Source organism: Rhinatrema bivittatum, chromosome 2, assembly GCF_901001135.1.
Source record: "Rhinatrema bivittatum chromosome 2, aRhiBiv1.1, whole genome shotgun sequence".
In the NCBI taxonomy this organism is placed as follows: Eukaryota; Metazoa; Chordata; class Amphibia; order Gymnophiona; family Rhinatrematidae; genus Rhinatrema; species Rhinatrema bivittatum.
In genome coordinates this window covers 89,291,517-89,311,152 of record NC_042616.1, presented here as the reverse complement: position 1 = coordinate 89,311,152, position 19,636 = coordinate 89,291,517, and the positions used below count along the sequence as shown (strand labels likewise).

General features: G+C 45.3%; 1 protein-coding gene across 1 annotated transcript in view; it reads right to left on the bottom strand.

Moving 5' to 3' along the window:
* NUB1 (negative regulator of ubiquitin like proteins 1) overlaps positions 1–19,636 on the bottom strand; it is a 118,004-nt gene that overhangs the window by 89,521 nt on the left and 8,847 nt on the right. The window contains exons 3-5 of the mRNA XM_029588424.1: positions 13,850–14,017; positions 11,461–11,519; positions 3,696–3,766 (exon numbers count right to left, since the gene is read on the bottom strand). Of these exons, the coding sequence (XP_029444284.1) occupies positions 3,696–3,766; positions 11,461–11,519; positions 13,850–14,017 (298 nt within the window). The remainder of the gene's footprint in view (positions 1–3,695; positions 3,767–11,460; positions 11,520–13,849; positions 14,018–19,636) is intronic.

The following is a 19,636-nucleotide window of genomic DNA, read 5'->3' as shown; positions in this document are numbered from 1 at the left end:
AAAAACTGAACTCCTCCTCATCTCCTCTAGACATGCACCCATACCCTGTCCCTCCACTCTCCAGCCTCCTAACTTTCTCTCTAACACAAGAAACCTGGGTGTTATACTTGACAACCAACTAACCTTCAAACCATATATCAAATCTATCCTTAGCAGCTGCTACTTCAAACTACAATCCCTTAAAAACTCAAACCCCTCCTCTACTTCCATGATTCCGCACAGTACTTCATCCTTAATTTTTTCAAAAATGATTATTGCAACGCACTCCTACTTGGACTCCCTGCTACCCACATCAGACCTCTCCAACTCCTTCAAAACGCTACTGCACGCATCCTCACCAATGTCAATAAGAAAGATCACATTACTCCCACCCTCATTAATCTCCATTGGCTTCCCATCCACTCATGAATTATATACAAGACCCTTACCCTCATCCACAAAAGTATTATTAACGAACATTACAACTGGCTAAAACCCACCTTTTCTACCTCGTATCTCCACAAGACCCACCCGCTCTCCTCTCTTTGTGGAAACCCTTATTCCCCCCTCCATAAAATCCACAAGACTCATCTCCACCACCAATAGGGCCCTTTCCCTCGCAGGCCCATCCCTGTGGAACTCCATGCCTCCTGACCTACGCACCGAAACCTCCACACTCACCTTCAAAAGAAACTCAAAACCTGGCTCTTCCTCCAAGCATACCCCCAATCATCACCATCACCTACTAGCACTCAAACCCAACCTCCCACTCATATCAACACCCCCCACTACAGGACCCCCACCCACCCTCTCGAAGGAACTACAAACCCCACACTTAACCTCCTGCACATAATAAATTGCCACCTAGCAGAACCGCACACATCTTCTCACTTCTTTCACTGTTGGCCATGCGCTTAGACAAATTTTGTATATAGCCTATGTACATATCATTTCCCATTGATTCCCTGTACATATTTTTTCCTCATGTATCTGTTCTCACCCCCCCCTACCCCCTCCTTTGTCGCAATCACCCCCACCCCTCCCTCCCCTTAGTTATCAAGTTATTTACTCTGTTACTATTGTTTGTTACACACTGTTCCTTGTAAAGCTTTGCCTATATATTTTTGGTTTGTAAGTTATCTGTAAAACCGGCACGATGTGCAAAACGGCTGTCGGTATATAAATTAAATAAATAATAAATAAAAAGAGGGGGCCAAGCCTGCTGCCATCACCCCAAGAGGGGGCCAAGCCTGCTACATCGCCCCAAGAGGGGGCCAAGCCTGCTTGCATCGCCCCAGGAGGGGGCCAAGCCTGGCTGCAATCGCCCCAGAGGGGGCCAAGCCTGCTGCATCGCCCCAAGAGGGGGCCAAGCCTGCTGCCCTCGCCCCAAGAGGGGGTCAAGCCTGCTGCATCGCCCAGGAGGGGGCCAAGCCTGCTGCATCGCCCCAGGAGGGGGCCAAGCCTGCTGCATCGCCCCAAGAGGGGCCAAGCCTGCTGCATCGCCCCAAGAGGGGGCCAAGCCTGCTGCATTGCCCCAAGAGGGGGCCAAGCCTGCTGCATCGCCCCAAGAAGGGGCCAAGCCTGCTGCATCACCCCAGGAGGGGGCGCCTGCTACATCGCCCCAGGAGGGGCCAAACCTGCTGCATCGCCCCAGGAGGGGGCCAAGCCTGCTGCACACCCCAGGAGGGGGCCAAGCCTGCTACACATCGCCCCAGGAGGGGCCAAGCCTGCTGCATCACCCCAAGAGGGGGCCAAGCCTGCTACATCGCCCCAGGAGGGGGCCAAGCCTGCTGCATCGCCCCAGGAGGGGGCCAAGCCTGCTGCATCGCCCCAAGAGGGGGCCAAGCTGCATCGCCCCAAGAGGGGGCCAAGCCTGCTGCATTGCCCCAAGAGGGGGCCAAGCCTGCTGCATCGCCCCAAGAAGGGGCCAAGCCTGCTGCATCACCCCAGGAGGGGGCCAAGCCTGCTACATCACCCCAGGAGGGGCCCAACCTGCTGCATCGCCCCAGGAGGGGGCCAAGCCTGCTGCATCACCCCAGGAGGGGGCCAAGCCTGCTACATCGCCCCAGGAGGGGGCCAAGCCTGCTGCATCACCCCAAGAGGGGGCCAAGGCCTGCTTCATCGCCCTGAGAGGGGTCCGATCCTGCTACAAACGCCCGGAGAGGTGTTCCAGCCTGCTGTTTCATCCCGAGAGGGGCCCGAACCTGCTGCACTACCCCGAGAAGAGCCTGCTAAACCGGTCCCTGCTGCCACCCCCGGAGGGGCTCAAACCAGGTACCACTAACAGACTTTCTAACTCAGCCATCTGAGCCTGTTGAATGGCTCCAGCTGTTGTTGCCCTCGGAGGGGCCAGATCTCATCTTGAGTACCCCCCTGCTAAGATGGGACCCAGGAGGAGGGGGAGGCTTGATGGAGGGGGTACTGTTACGGTTTTGGCTGCAGTGCAAACTGCCTCACCACCAGGGGTCCCTCTAGTGCTGGCTTTCCGGACAGGCCCAGTCCATCTTATCTGTCCACTCTGTGCTCTGGGTGTGTCCTTATAAACCCTGCCTGCCAGTTGCCTCGGTGCTTCGGCATCGAGCTCACCTGGGCTCCCTGCTCTAGCCTTGCGCGGCCTTCGGGCCTTGCCTTGCCCTGCGCGGCCTTCGGGCCTTGCCTTGCCCTGCGCGGCCTTCGGGCCTCATTCCTCGTTGTTCTCACCTGGCCTAACGGGCCTTCTGACCTGCTTGCTCTGCTTACGGTGTGTGGCCTACGGGCCTTCTGTGTGTGTGTGGCCCTACGGGCCTTCTGACCTGCCCTGCTCTGCTTATGGTGTGTGGCCTACGGGCCTTCTGTCTGTGTGTGTGGAGCCTACGGGCCTTCTGACCTGCCTTGCCCCGCTTATGGTGTGTGGCCTACGGGCCTTCTGTGTGTGTTGTGGCCTACGGGCCTTCTGACCTGCCCTGCTCTGCTTATGGTGTGTGGCCTACGTGCCTTCTGTCTGTGTGTGTGGAGCCTACGGGCCTTCTGACCTGCCTTGCCCCGCTTATGGTGTGTGGCCTACGGGCCTTCTGTGTGTGTGTGGCCTACGGGCCTTCTGACCTGCCCTGCTCTGCTTATGGTGTGTGGCCTACGGGCCTTCTGTCTGTGTGTGTGGAGCCTACGGGCCTTCTGACCTGCCTTGCCCCGCTTATGGTGTGTGGCCTACGGGCCTTCTGTGTGTGTGTGGCCTACTGGCCTTCTGACCTGCCTTGCCCCGCTTATGGTGTGTGGCCTACGGGCCTTCTGTGTGTGTGTGGCCTACGGGCCTTCTGACCTGCCTTGCCCTGCTTACTGTGGCCTGACCCAGCCTGAACTTAGACTCTGCTCATTGGCCGCCTGCCCTGACCCAGCCTGAACTTAGACTCTGCTCATTGCCGCCTGCCCTGACCCAGCCCTGAACTTAGACTCTGCTCCTTGCCGCCTGCTCTGACCCAGCCTGAACCAGACACTGTTTCTAGCTTCCTGTCTCTCTCCACCTGGAGCCACCCTGCTGGGTGGTGTTCACGCCTCCTGACCGGAGCCCAAGCGTAACACATGGGACCTTTCATGCATGCTCAAACCTCTAGGAGCTAGAAGAGAAAGATCCATTTGGCGCCCTTGGATGAAGTCACCACCCCCATGTGTAAAGGCTAACTTAGCCCTGCTCATCAATGGAGAAAAAGCCAGATACAGTGGGACTATTTCAATACACCTACCATTGTCAAGTTGTTTCTTATTTATCACAATTTTTATGAAGTATTCTTGTAGGCCATACTTTTGTGCTATCCTGTGAAAAAAATAAAGCAGCATATAAGGAAGGGAACATACAAGTAAAACACACAAATAATTATTTTAAATTGGTAAAAAGCATGAAAAACATGAAAGACAGCAGTACACCAAAGTCATGCAAGTGGGTTCTTGTGACTGTGCTTTGGCACAGAATGGATGGATTCTTTCAGAGTTTCCTGGAAATGGCAAAAGTCTTTCATTTCCTATGCTGTGGTAATTCCCATGCTACTGCAGCTCCACAGTTCCCCTCAGTTCCAAATATTATTTATTTTTATTGCTTTTATATACCGACATTCGTTGGATTACATCACATCGGTTCACATTATAACAGTTGGAGTAGTATGACAGGGGTGTCTGACTACTTTTACATTGTAACATTAACCATAATGGGGGACAGAAATATTAGTACTGACAGGAGGAAGAATAGGTTTCTGCGGTCACCAATTCACACAAGATGGACTCACTAGCTAAGAGTTGCCTTAAACTATAGGAAAAAAAGGGAACAAGAAGAACTGCCAACATCTGAGAAATATTTCTTTTGGGAAAATCCTTCTCTTTAGTTTTTCATTTTTTTAAGCAACAGGGAAATCGACATTCAAAGAGTTTGTCTAGGTCATTTTTTGAGTTACTTGGACAAAATCTCTGATTTCAATATTTCCCCCCCACTGTCCATTTAAAGTCTAGGTAACTCATTACCCCACTCAAAATTTAGCTGGACAGAAAGAAGTGGTGATGGAGGCTTTCTAGGAGCATGGTTAAATTTTAGTTGGTGAGTGCTGATATTCAGTGCTACCTGGCTAAGTTAGCTGGGTAAGTCTGGTCAGAAACATATCTGTTCTAAAGTTATCTGGATAAGTTTATCAGAGTACATTCAGCAGAACATACATCCAGCTATGTTTCACTGAATACTTGGGTAACTTTCCTGCTTTCTGGTCCATTGAATATCGACCTCAGGAAAGATAACCCAAAATTGTAAAATGGGCCCTAGAAGGGATAGAATTAGACTCTATCCCTCAGAGAGACCGTGGAGAACAGACAACCCGAACCTGTCTTGCTGGGATGTCATGTCCAAACAGTACAAGATATGAATATGTGGACTGAGCACAAGCAGCATGGAGTCTATCTACCATTGAGAATCCTGCCAGGTATTTGTGACTTGGATTGTCCACTGTTGGAAACAGGATACTGGGCTTGATGGACCCTTGGTCTGACCCAGTATGGCAATTTCTTATGTTATGTTCTTATGAACTTCATATTGCAGCTTTGCAAATCTCCTCAATGAAGGCAGATCTTAGATGGGTGACCAATGCCGCCACAGTGTTTACATTATAATCCTTGACATGCCCTTCTAGAGTGTGGTCTGCTTGGGCATACAGAAGATGATACAATCTGCTACCTAGGTAGAAATGGTGTGCTTTATCAACACACGTTTCAGGTCTGTTGGGGTCAAAAGAAACAAAAAGCTGGGTGGACTTTCTATAGGCTTGAGTTTGCTCCAGACAGAAAGAAACAACTCTCTTGCCATCCAGGAAATGAAGGGCATTTCCACCTTTATGGCCATATGGCCTTTGAAAGAATGTTGGCAGTACAACTGGCTGATTAAGGTGGAAGTCCAAAACTTCCTTAGGCAGGAGGTTAGGATGCATGTGGAGCAACATAGTAATATAATAAATGATGGCAGATAAAGACTATAATGGCCCATCCATCAATCTGCCCAGTAGAGATTTGTTCACTTTGAGTACATGCACAATTAACATTCCTATATGCAACCCAACACCCAAATCTCTCACCCCCCATATGTTCTACCTTTGCCTGCCCTACTTTCCATATCTGTCCCAAGTATGTCCAAAATCTGTTACAGTACAGTGATGGACTTTACCACCTCCAGTGGTCCATTTCAACTTTGCTTTTTACAAGACCAATAATTAAGCCAAAACCAAGTGCTTTATAGGTCTTATACCACATTTTATAATAATCTCCACAGCCATCAAGATTAGTGTACAAAATTCAACCCATTTTACTCATTGAAGTTTAGATTTTAACCATGATCCCTCTATGCAGGCCATCCCAGCCTTCTTGGAAGGACAATGCTGTTTTATCACTACTGCTTTGGGTTGTAACTGTGCAGATTACCCCAGTGCCATCTTGTAAGCACAATGCAATCATAATGCAGTTGTTTTGGGTTGAACTGCAGCTCTGAGAAGGTTACATTATTGTTTCATTATCATTTTCTTGCCACTAGAGATCCTGAGGTCTATATTCAGACACAGCCCAGATAGCAAAGTTAGCTGGATAAATGTATCCAGTTAACTTCGAAGCATATTCATCAGTGCAGCCACAGTATTGAATATAGCCAGCTATCTTAATAAATCAGGTGGCTAACTATAGCTGGCAAACTTTAGGATAGCTCTTTGACTCAACCAGACTTAGCTGGCTAAGTCATCCAGCTAATTCCGAATATTGGACTTAGCCGGTTAACTTAATTCCTCCCAGTTATGCCCCTGGACTGCACCTAACTTATACGGTTAAATTCTAGCCTTCTAACTTATTAGCAGTATTGAGTGAGGGGTAAATCTCCAGGAGTGGAGATAAGCATGAAAGAGGTTGAGCCTAGAGGGGGAGGGAAGAGATAATGGAAGGTGGATGAATTGGGGCCTGAGGAGGCAAAGTGAAAGGGGTCTGGCCAGGGGAGTAAGGAGAGAGGGTAGAAGGGACACTCTTACAGTGAACTTCTAGGGAAATTCAGCTCAAAATATTTAAAACTCTGCATCTTTAAGTAATAACTTTTATGTATTACATTTTAAATTAATTACTCAAAGACTGTGATGTATATTGTGTTGTTTTGACCAATATAAAGTGTGCAGAATTTTGCAGAATTCTCCCAGGATTAATCTGCCCAACTTTCAGGCCGATACAGTACAGTGCGCTCGCCCACTCTCCCGCGATTTTTACTGTATAGGCCCGTGTGTCAGAAAAAGTGCCAATGGTAGCATTGCAGTCAGCCTCATAGATGAGCAAACATCATGCCCAACTCTCCAAAGGTTGTACTTTAAGGCTGCCACTGGTCCTCTGGAGAGTGGTATAGTGTCCTCTATGCCTGGGAGGCAGAGCTTACCTCCAGACAAAGCCACTTTGGACAGTATGGAACCTGCTGCACCCTCAGATTTATCAGAGTTGTGTGAAAAGCCACATTAATGCATCGTGGCATTCACTTGAGGCTCAGTGCTGATTTTTTGGTTCCTTGCTCAATTATTTGGAGCGCTTGCCTTGGCTTCAGTAGAGGACTGAGATTTCTCTCGAGTCCTGGGTCTATCCCAAGCTGAAGAGCCAAAGAAGCAGAGGACCCTCTTTGATGTAGCCTGTACAGCAGTGATTTGTTTGGTTCTGTGGCCCTTATGAGGCCAACTTAGATAAACTGAATTTCAGTTTGCTGGCAAGGAAGGCTCAAAGTCTATCCTTCCAGGCCAGAAAGGCTTTGGGAGACATTTTAATGCAGATATTGCAACTGAATTTGTCATGGCCTTATCCTGATCACGTAGCAAACTTTGTGATGGCTCATTATGGACATTTTTGTTTGCATTTGGAACAAAACTTGAAGTCTTTGGCCTGCTTCTTGATATGGTGAGAAAAATCAAGAACATGAATTCAAATGATGGAATTTTCCCCTTGAAAGGAGATAGTCCAAAGTAACAAACAAACCTGAACAGGCAGCCTGCTTAAGACAAAAACACAGGCCAACTCAGCAAAATTGCTAAAAAAAGAAAATAACCTTGAGCCAATTCTGGAAACCTAACTAGGGAAGTTGCAAGGGGTTTTGACTCCAGTCTCCCACGGATCTCCAGCTCTCCTCCAAGCCTTCTACACGACTCTAGACAAGCCTACTAACCAGCCTCTGCAGTCACCCCCCCAACCCACATCACCCTCACCACCCCCCCCCCCCGACCCATGCAAACAGATGCCCTGAGGACTCAATACAGTGGACTCTCTCTCACAATGGTCTCTCCCATCCGACAGTCTATCAGCAGGCTCACGCAGTGGACTCATTCAGCGGTCTGTTACACCGAGAACTCATCCAGCGATGCTTGAATGAAGCATCTGTCCTGAAAATATACTTCTAAAAATTTACTCCTGAAGAAGCGATTGTGATATCGCGAAACACCGGCCGTTGTCTGGCTTAATTCTTCAACTTTACTTCGGGGAACAGATGATTGACATATGATTTTTTTGAATGAACATTCTTATATGATTTAACTGAAGTCGCTCGGACTTTGAAAAGATCACACCGCAAATGACGAGTGGTCCGGACGGCAAGTTTGAAACACTGCCGTTGTCTGGTTTGCTGATGCGGTTTCATCTTATTAATCTTATTAATTTTCATATTATAGTTGGTTGTCACAGCATGGAGAAATAATTTACAGTGTCTTTTTGTTGTTTTTGCTTTGATTGATAAGACTGTGGCTTTTTGGTTCTTTCTATTTTGTTTGTAAAAATCCCTCCACCATAACCCTAGCTGCCTACAAATCCCTTCTAAATGCCTACAGGAACACCATCCACAGAATAAAGAAGGACTTCTTCTCAAAAAAGATCCACCACTTCATTTTTTACTCCAAAGCACTGTTCTCTTATGTTTCAGCCCTTACCAAACCGTCCACACCACTCATTCCAGATGACCTGGCAACCAGTAAAGTCAATGAATTGGCCGACTACTTCGAGAAAAAAATAGCCATCCTCATCAGCGAATTTGCCGATGATCGCCAAACTCATGGAAAAAATTGTAAACAAACAACTTTCTGAATACCTGGAAGAAAATTATATTCTCGCCCCAACACAGTTTGGCTTCCGCAAAGCACTAAACAAGGAATCACTACTAACTTCTCTCTCGGACACCATCCTCCTAAATTTGGAAAAAGGACAACCCTACTTACTCGCTCTTCTGGATCTTTCTGCAGCTTTTGACACCGTGAACCACTCTATCTTACTACAGCGGCTCGCAGACATTGGCATCAAAGGAACAGCACTCAATTGGTTCCAATCCTTCCTGGAAAACAGGTTCTTCAAGGTGAGGATCAACAATAAAGAATCGCACCCAGTCAGATCCAACCTGGGAGTCCTGCAGGGATCATCCCTCTCACCTACGCTATTCAACATATACCTTCTCCCTCTCTTCCAGTTACTCTCTAACCTAAAGTTAACTCACTACCTCTATGCGGACGACATCCAGATTCTCATCCCGATCACAGAGTCTCTTCACAAAACTTGTTCTCACTGGAATAGCTGCCTACAAGCAATTAACCTACTTCTTACCAGCCTCAACCTCGTCCTCAACACCAACAAGACGGAGATCCTTCTCATAGCCCACGATAACAACAAAGTCCTTCTCAACTCCCCAAGTTCTTCACAATTAGCCAAAACATCAATTAATCACGCTCCACATGTGAGAGACCTAGGTGTTCTGCTGGACAACCAGCTTAACCTAAAAAAATTCGTAAATAACACCACCAAAGAATGCTTTTTCAAGCTGCTCGTACTAAGAAAACTTAAACCACTCCTACACTTCCGAGACTTCCGCCTGGTGCTCCAATCTATCATCCTGTCCAAAATTGATTACTGCAACTCCCTCCTTCTGGGCCTCCCCGCTAACACAATCAAGCCTCTACAGATGGTCCAGAACGCGGCAGCCAGGATCCTCACCAACGCTAAAAAAAGAGAACACATCACCCCCATCCTTCAGAACCTCCACTGGTTACCTATCAAATACAGGATTCTCTTTAAAGCTCTCATGTTGATCCACAAGGCCTTGCATAATATCTCCCCCCTCAAGCTAAGCTTCCAACTACGGCCCCATATTTCGAACAGACCTATCAGAAACGCATACAAAGACACTTTGTATACCCCACCCGCTAAAACCTCATTAAGGAAGCGTGCCCTGTCCACAGCTGGTCCTCCCCTGTGGAATTCGCTCCCCCCGGACCTGCGACAAGAACCCTGCCCTCTGGTTTTCAAATAGAAACTCAAAACATGGCTTTTCAGCCAGGCCTTTTTGGAGAGATAATCACTCTCGGAGGTCCCCTGGTCCCTCCTAAGGATTACACTAATCTTCTCTGCACACCCCTCTAGTCTTATCTCAGCTTCCCCACAATTCTTGCGTTCACCAAAAAGGTATCTGAAGTGATATGTATAGCCCCATGTTTTTTGATTTACTTTATTATAATGTATTGTATTACATGTTCCTTTATTTGAAGTAATTTCATGTATAGCCCTACGTTGATTATATGATATTATAATGTTTTTGTATTACATGTTCCTTGTACTCGCCCCAAGGTGACAGTTCAGTTCCTATGTAAACCGGTGCGATATGTATCCTATACAGGAACATCGGTACATAAAAGCTATAAATAAATAAATAAAGCCTCAGGGCAGTTCTGGCCGCCACAGTGCAGGATGCCCTCAGTAATGTACACTCGTGCAGAGGAAATCCAGCACCCCCACACTAACGAATGGACTGTGTTTTGCTTTTTACTATCCTGCTGCTGAGGCTCAGCAAAATGATAAAGATCAGAGAAATTATTCAGGAATGTCAAGGGAGGGAAGGCAGAGTTCACTGAAACACCAACTCCTGAGACAAGGCCATGTTTCAGTGATGGTAAATAAGAGACGGTACTAACTCTGCTGATAAAAGTGCATAAAACCAACAGCTAATACACGGGCCAATACAGTAAAAGAGCGCCTGCTCTCCCGGCGCGCGCACAGGCCACTCTCCTGTGCACGCGATTCAGTAAGTTAATTTATTTAAATTAGGGCCCGCGGTAAAAAGAGGCGCTAGGGACACTAGCGCATCCCTAGCGCCTCTTTTTTGACAGGAGCGGTGGCTGTCAGCGAGTTTGACAGCTGACAGCCGACGCTCAATTTTGCTGGCGTCAGTTCTTAAACCCGCTGACAGCCATGGGTTCGGAAACCAGACGCCGGCAAAATTGAGCGTCCGGTTTTCAACCTGCGAGCCGCGGGCCCATTTTAATTTTTTTTTTTTTTTAATTTTTAACTTTTTTTTTTTTTTAACTTTTGTGACCTCCGACTTAATATCGCCATGATATTAAGTCGGAGGGTGCACAGAAAAGCAGTTTTTACTGCTTTTCTGTGCACTTCCCCAGCGCCGGCAGAAATTAACGCCTACCTTTGGGTAGGCGCTAATTTCTTAAAGTAAAATGTGCGGCTTGGCTGCACATTTTACTTACTGTATCACGCGGGAATATCTAATAGGGCCATCAACATGCATTTGCATGTTGCGGGCGCTATTAGTCTCGGGGGGTTGGACGCGCGTTTTCGATGCGCTATTACTCCTTACTGAATAAGTTAACAGTGCACTCCACCGGAGCGCACTGTACTGTATCGGCCTGACAGTTAGCAGCTATCTTGCCAATTTTTTATCAGAATTAAAATATCTTAAATTAAAAAAAATAAAAATTTGTAGTCAAATGCAAAATGCTCCATTCATTTGGTACGTTTAGCAGTGGACGCAAAGCCTTCCAATATTATCCGATCCTCTTGTCAAACTTCATTGATAAGCGTGACTCTTTCATGCCACTGCATCAGAAACGTTAATCAATACTCACTGTATGTATAGAACAGTACAGAACAGTGTCAGATATGTACAAAGCTGATTCCACACAAAGTGAAAATAAAAATGAAACTTACTGAGATATCAGCTCCTTGCCAGTGATGTTTAATATAGTCTCCAGCCAGTTCCTTTTTGACTATTGTAAACATGAAAAAGAAAATGAATGTAACCCAGTGCTTGTTAGCAAAATAACACTACTGATAATGCCATCTGCGCACAAATAAAACATTAAAACAAATAGCTTCTGTTTGAATTTTCTTATATTTGCAAATTTTTATTCTGCTTTTCTAAGCTCTACAGGTATCATATTTATCAGACTAGAAGATACACCAAGGTGTTAAAACAGAAAATTTAGGGCAAAATTATTTTTTTCAGTTACATGCTCACTTAAACAACAAAGGTGAGAATGCAGTTCAAAGTTCTGAAATGTTCTTTCTCAAAGAACCCTCCAAACTCCTCCTTGTTGCTGCTGGCACACTCAGCACTACTGTTTTGACACGAACTATCAAGAGTTTTCAAATACTGCATCATCTTCACCGCCTACAAGGCCATTGCTAATGACACATTTCTTAAATGATATCACAACTGTCTTGTGTTTTATTTGTTCCCACATCTGTGAAAATTGTAGACCACGTCATTCTCCCCATTAGTTTCAGGTTGTGATCCGCCGCACCCATCCATTTATTCCACATATTCCTAATAACTTGACATTTGGAGACCTACCCGGTCCGCTCCACACTATAACAAAGGCTGATTTATTCAACATTCTCTTCGCAATGGTCTCAGCACTTTCAATTACCCGGTTTCTTACAATGGCTTGAGTTGTGAAAGTCCCTTCGGATTCCAATAATTTTTTCAAGGCAACCAACTACTCTGGTGTCACGACTACCCTCGTGGCTCCAAATATCTGTATTGTCCTCGGGACATCCTGTCTTGAACTATTTTTGAGAATACAACAGGCATTGTGCTCGCGTCCAAAGAATACAAATTTGTGAATTCTTTGGTCCCCCTGACGCAGCCCTGATGCGAAACACGGCCGTGTCGGGGTCCTTCCACTTATACATCATTATTTACTGTGGCATTTAATATTATGCACAATTGATGTGTGCATATGTACAATAAAAAATCCAATTGTTGACTGTTATTGCTCAGTATAAATTTGTGCCACACATTATTTTGTCTGCTATTTATCTATATGTGTGTGTGCTGTCTACTCCGCCCTCCTCCTGTGCTTAAATCCTTATTTACAACAGAAGGCCACTGCCACCATCTTAGGGATTTTGTACACAGAAGGCCTTAAAAGCAATAGCAGGCTGCCAATAGAAGCCAGACTTCTTGTATTTTCTTATTAAAAAAAAAAAGAGCCAAACCCCTAACAGTGCTTCTTCCTGAGGCCCTTGATATCATTGCCGATAAGATATGAATGCATATCCCGTAATGGCCACCAAGCTGTCCACCTGCATCACATTGGCAGATTGAAAATCACTACCCTGCAGGGCCTAGTGCTGTCACAATCCACTGCCTGGGGAAACTCGCTTCAGGGGCACTGGCAGTTCACTACACCGATGGGAATATGACTTCCCAGCAAGCTTCTGCAGCTGCTAATGGTCTGCACCACAATGGAAGCCTGCGTTGGCAAGCTCCTACGCATACGGAAAACGTTCATCCTGGACAGTTCTAGTGGAGACAATGCGTTTAATGCTCAGAATACACAGAAATTCCATCAGTAAACACTGGCAGGCACTGAAGGGGTCATTTTTTAACAGCCCAGATAAATTAAGAGATGGCAAATACATGCATAAGTTACACCAGTTTTCAAACGGAAAGTATCTTACCAAAAAATATCTGCACATAATTACACCTGCTAAGTTGTGAGCAGAAATTGAGAATTTTTATGTGCGTGCTTTTGAAAATGCAAAGTTCTGTGCATGAAGTGAAAACCCCTCCCCATCCCCACTTCCGGGTAAACTCACCTGGAAACATGACACATACATGTAGCTTTACTCGCATTTCTTGTGGGCAATTTCATAAAAGATCATTTCCAAAAATGACCCTCCCTATGACATTTTAAAGGGACCATATGCCTTTTCATACACTCTAACCTTAAGTCCTCCTTGCTCCCCACCACCCCAAACCCTCCCTTTAAATTTCCAGTGATACCTGACAATGCCCAGCGCATTCTGTTGGCTTTCCCCTAACCCCTGATTTGTCTGTGCACTGGGCATGTCAGAGGCACAGCAGAGCAGAGAGTTTAACAGCCACAGTATCTTCTGCAATGTAAGACCCTGTGACTAATTTAAAGATAATTTACAAAAATTGATAGGAAAAGGTGTAATGTTAGGCATTAATGGGCAGGGGGAGATACTGGACCAGACTGTAGCCTGCAGGGAGGGAGACACTGCCCCTTGAAGTATCACCTGTGTCAATAAGGAAGGCTTGTATTTATATTTGTGTTCACATAGTTACTTTTTTGAGCCGGGCAGGTAAATGAATCTCTAGTGTTGCAACTCCTGTTGCTTTGTAAGTTTCATTTCCTTTGCCACGCTGGATTGCTTTACATCGGATTTCTTCCAGCGCGCTCTCTATATCAGCTTTGCTGCAATTTAGGATGGATGAATATTTCTGAGAGAGCTCCTGCAAGAGGAGAAAAAAAACTTGCCAGTTTAGTAAACAGCACTTGAAAACAGCAACAACATAATTCGATGGTTGAATGCGTGTCAAAACTTGCTGCAAAATCAAGAAGAACGAGCAAAGCGTCATAAACTCTTATCAAGATCTGGGCTTAAACCCAGACTGAAGGTTCTTTCCAGTTAGAAACCTACCAGTTGGATGTAGGCTGTATATACGTTCAATAATTTCCCCAAAAATGATAAGTTGCGTATGGGTCTGTAGCCCTCAAGCTGGAGTGGGTCCAATGAAGATTTCTTGGGCAAAGGCCTTATCAGCGCTGTTTTAAGACATCTCAATAAGACAGTGAGGAGTTCACATTGTCTCTCGGGGATCTACAAGGCTACTGAGAGCCTTCTGCTGCAGGGAGGAGGGACAGGGGCCCAGAGGGACGCCTTTGCTTTTATACTGGAGGCAATCCTTCCTGGGTCACAGGTGGCAATATCCGAGGAGAATAGCCAGGGCTGGGAACGGTGAGGCCTTGGAGAGGCTACCAACTCCCCTATGTGCAACATCAATGTCCCTGCAAATAGCTTTCATTTTTTTTTGTAAGATTTTAGCAAATGAGCTACAGTCTATATAAGAGGGGATTACTTAGGATGGTCTAATTTCCCGTAGCTCATACAGCACTGTAAATTGTACCTAAAACATGTTTAAGGCTTACTGGAGAGCTCCCTCCTTGTCTATGATTACAAAGGAAAACACTAGGAATGTGCATTTGTTTAATCCATTTCCGTGTTATGTGCGTAACTTGTGGGCTTTATAGTACGTGAAAAAAACGGATAGTGTGCGCATAACTTGAGTTATTAATAGAACACACATCCTAACCGTTATGCACGTACTATTAAATCCATAATATTTGCGCATAAAGAAACACATGAAACAAATGCTCATGCCTAGAAAACATCACTACAAATAAAATGCATAATGAAGGAAAAGCTGCACTCCTCTCTCTCGCCAGCTGCCCTCCCAAATCAATGTACAGGAAGCACAGATTACAGTGCTCTTGATATATAAAGCATTCCTTCTGAAAATTCATTTGCCCACTCAGCGAGCAATATGGCTCCGTCAGATGCAAAGGAGGAAGAGGAGGAAGAGGAAGCATCTTTTGTCCAATTAAAGCCTGGGAGACAGTAACAGGGCGGAGAGAGTGGACTTCAGGAGGGCTGGGAAAGTAGAGGAGAGTGAGAGGGCTATGAAGGTAGGGGGAAGAGTGGTGGGAGGAAGCAAGAGTGAAGAGGGGACGGGATAGAGGATAATGAAAAGGCTGGAGGGGGAGGGAAGGGGGTGAGGAGAATCACGAGAGGGCAGGATGGAGCACTCACCAGGGAAACATTGCACTCATATGCTGCTACTGCCGGAGAGGGCAAGTGCATTTTATCCTCGGTGAGTAAGTCCTGGAGGAATTTTCAAATCCCTACTTGTTGGGACAGCAAGAATGCTTGCCAAACTAGCAACATATTATTTAAAATGACCAGAGGCACCATTACAAATTCTGCTTTTCTGTGCCACGTCTGCTCTTGCTGTAAGCATTTTGAGTAGACATTATCCTCATCCAGTTACTCACACTTGAGAAGTCCAAAAAACCAGACTAATGACTCCCTTCCCCCTTCATTCCTCTTGCTCTCCAGTGCAGAACTGAAGCAGTTTTGCACAGAGTGTGTGACTGAATGGCATACACTCAGTCCCAATGGCAGCCCTGTCCCATCCTCCCCAAGAGTTTCCTTTTTAAAAGTTCAAGGAATGCCACTTGCATTTGGCAGACTTGCACACAGCATTCTTCAGAATGAAATCTCCCCCACGGTTTACCATATTTATAGTTTGAATGTGCATACTACTACCTTGTTTGTTATCTGTTTTATGCATGTTATTGTGTATATAATCCACCTTGACCTTTTATTGCAATGAATACAGAATATAAATTTTAATAAAGTCAAATTCAAATTGCAAAGCTGCTGCTTAATACGAGTTGGCCTATTCTCGTTGGCTTGACCACAAATTCCTATGAAGCTCCACTACCAAGACGGCCTGGGAAATCTCCTCTTAGCTTACCAAGCAGCGTCTGGTTGGCCCTAGCTACCTTCCTAGTTAAAGAGGTCTGCTACAGTGAAACCAGTCCCTGCCGGCATTTCTGCAAGTCTGCAGAGAGACATTGACTGAAGGAAGTCGGGAGTGAGGCAAGACCTGTCCTGCAGCTGGACACCCTGCACCCCAGGCCAGCAGACACTGTTCTTAACCTCCTGTGGGCCTTGTTTTCCCAGTTGGCCAGGTCCTCTAGGAGAGGAGCAGCTGCAGGTGAACCTAAGCGAGCCAGCATGAGAATGAGTCAGTGTCAGGTCTTCAGTCAGGCCCCCTCTGCCATACAGAAGCCAGGAAGGGAAAGGGCCACTGTGGGGCCTGCCAGCGAAGCAGAGGCTTAGCCGCTCTCACACCAGTTACTTAACATTCGGCTGCAGTTGCTCCCCTCCCACAGACTGAGCCTTGTGATCACCCCCAAATGGGAAAAAAGGTCCATGGAGCTGCGGTATTAACTGAGTAGATACCGGCTGGCAGGGGTGAGGGGGAAAGAAGGGATTTCTTTTTTTTTAATGATGAGTTGATGGCTGATGGAGGTGGAGGGTGGGGGAAATGGAAAATGTGAAGATATTTCTTCTTTCTTTTTTTTTTTAAATGACCCACTGGTGGCTGATTGGAGTTGGGGAGGGAGCGAGGTTAGCTGGGAGGGGACAGGGAGGATTTTTATTTCTTTTCTGAGGACAATACTGTTGGCTAGATGGGAAAGAAAGGACTTTTTACTTTTGCTTTTAATAAGAACAGCATTCGTTTAGAAAAAACATTTTCTAAAACTGGCTCGTTACCTTCTTAAATTGACAAAGCCCAGCTGAGATTAAAGGCTGGGTAGGAAAGGGAGAATACCCTACTCTCCCCACATGCTGTTTCAGTTTTCTGGGGGACCCCTCTCTTAGGATTCAGATTTGGGTCTCTCACGTCTCATCCCCAGGTGCATGCACTTACCATACCCCAGCTGATCTGTCAGTCTGATGGTGGAGCAAAAATGAATCGCACAACCGTACACCTTGCCTTACAGAGAAAATGCCACCACTGCAGTGAAATGAGTAACTTTATTTATTTGTAAGTGGCTCGACAGAGATGAGACCACATTACCTTCTCTGACATTTCATGAAAGTCAGGCCCTGCTTTAGTTTTATCATCAGATCTGTCCCTTTTATTTTGAGAAAGTCATTACCTCTCAGATAAATACTAAGCACATCCGGGTGTGGCCACATTCTTCCTTGTTGCAATAATGTAAGATTTAATTGTCCCCATTTCATTACTCTTTTTACTAACCAAACTGACGTCCTGCCCTGCTGCTCGACACTCCTTTTTCCCTAGAGTTTCTGCTTAAATCCCTTTTCAATGCCTAAAATACAAAGGAGTTGTCACAGACACGTCAATTTACTTGCCATTTCCTTGTTAATGATTAAGAAACTAACGCCCGATTAAATCATCGGCATTAGATATTCCATAGCTCGTGAATTCCTCTGAATTTCTTATGCATAGCTTCTTAATTTCTTCTTTGGATATTCTGTGGAGACCACACAGAGCAAGAGCTCTGTGATATTTGAGAGAAGCTCCACCTCGAGGCCGTTGGAAGATGTCCCAGACAGCATGGCTAATTCAGCCTACTATCGATGGGAAACAGGCGTTTTACTATCTTCTGTGGTAGGGGTGTGATGGGTACATAAGAACATAAGATATGCCATACTGGGTCAGACCAAGGGTCCATTCAAGCCCAGCATCCTGTCTCCAACAGTGGCCAATCCAAGTCACCTGGCAAGTACCCAAACATTAGACAGATCACAAGCTACTATTGCTTATTAATTACTGTCATAGCAGTTTATGGATTTACCATCTAGGAACTTATCCAAACCTTTTTTAAACCCAGTTGCACTAACTTCTGTAACCACATCCTCTGGCAATGAATTCCAGAGCTTAACTATACGCTGAGTGAAAAAGAATTTCTTTGATTTGTTTTAAATGAGCTACTTGCTAACTTCATAGAGTGCCCTTGGTCCTTCTATTTTCTGAGAGAGTAAATAACTGATTTACATTAACTTGTTCAATTCCTTTCATGATTTTGTAGACCTTGATCATATCCCTCCTCGGTCATCTCTTCTCCAAACTGAACAGCCCTAACTTCTTTAGCCTTTCCTCATAGGGCAGCCGTTATCATTTTGGTCGCCCATCTCTGCACTTTCTTCAGCGCAATTATATCCTTTTTGAGATGTGATGACCAGAACTGCTCATAGTACTCAAGGTGTGGTCTCGCCATGGAGCGATACAGAAGCATTATGACAGCCTCGCATTTTATTTTCCATTCCTTTCTTAATAATTCCTAACATTGTTTGCTTTTTTCACCGTCACAGCACACTGGGCTGACGATTTCAGTGTGATGGTACTGTACTCTGTGTGAGAATTATACATTTCAAAACATGTCATTTTGTTTCATTTCAAGAAATATTACTTTTCTTGGTTATTATTATTCAGATATGGTTTTCATAGGGAACAGAGGAAGTGGTTCCTAGGCAAACTGGAGTTCACCCACCCCTTTGACCTTAAGAAAACAATACCTGAACAATAAATAATTCTGCCCAAAATTTTATTTTCTGAAATTACATTAAATAAATGAGATAAAGACATATACCACAACTTACGCACATGAAGAGTTGGTATCCGTAATCCCCTACAATTAGAGCATATGCACGATAATTTAGTATTCGCTCTGATAAAGTCCAAGAAAAGATGATTTATGGGTAGTGTGACCATCTAGCTCCATAATAAGGAGGGAAAAGGAGAACCAGTTTTGCTTGTTACTTAGAGAAAACAAGGTAATCAGGATTATATTGCCATGCATGCAGTGGCGCAAACCAAGGGCCTACTCAGCCTGTCCACCCTGACATGGAGCTGTATGGTTCTGTGCAAGATAGTCATTTCATAAACTCCGGGAGAAGCCATTTTTGCAACTTTCAGAAAATCTAACTTGTGCTTGGCTGCCTTATTGTACAGAAAATTCCTAATGTTCCGCAAATTCCTCACTGACTTTAAGACGTCTAATCATCCCAACTCTCAACTGAACTCTCAATTGTATACCTCTTAATTCACTCTCTTCTCCCTGTACCTGCATGCCCTCCCCTTCTAACCTAATAATTCGCTCTGGACTTGATATGCCTATCTCTGATATTGTTTAAATGGTTTTGTACTGCTACCCAACTGCTAAGAATATGTTTAACGTTCATATTACTGCTCAGTTACAAGATAAATGTATACTTTTGTAAACCGTTCTGATGGCTCAACCGAATAATGGTATATAAAACTCAACAAATAAATAAATAAATAAATTTGCAAGGAATGGAGTGTATGACTGAATCTGGATTGTCCATGGGCTGTGTAACTCTGCTATGAAAACAGTGCCTGCGCAATAAAGCATCTTGCCACATCTGACAGAGGTCTGTGAGGTCTGGAAATTTCATTTGCTACAACAGAGGTAGCCAACTCCGGTCCTGGAGTGCCACAAACAAGTCTGGT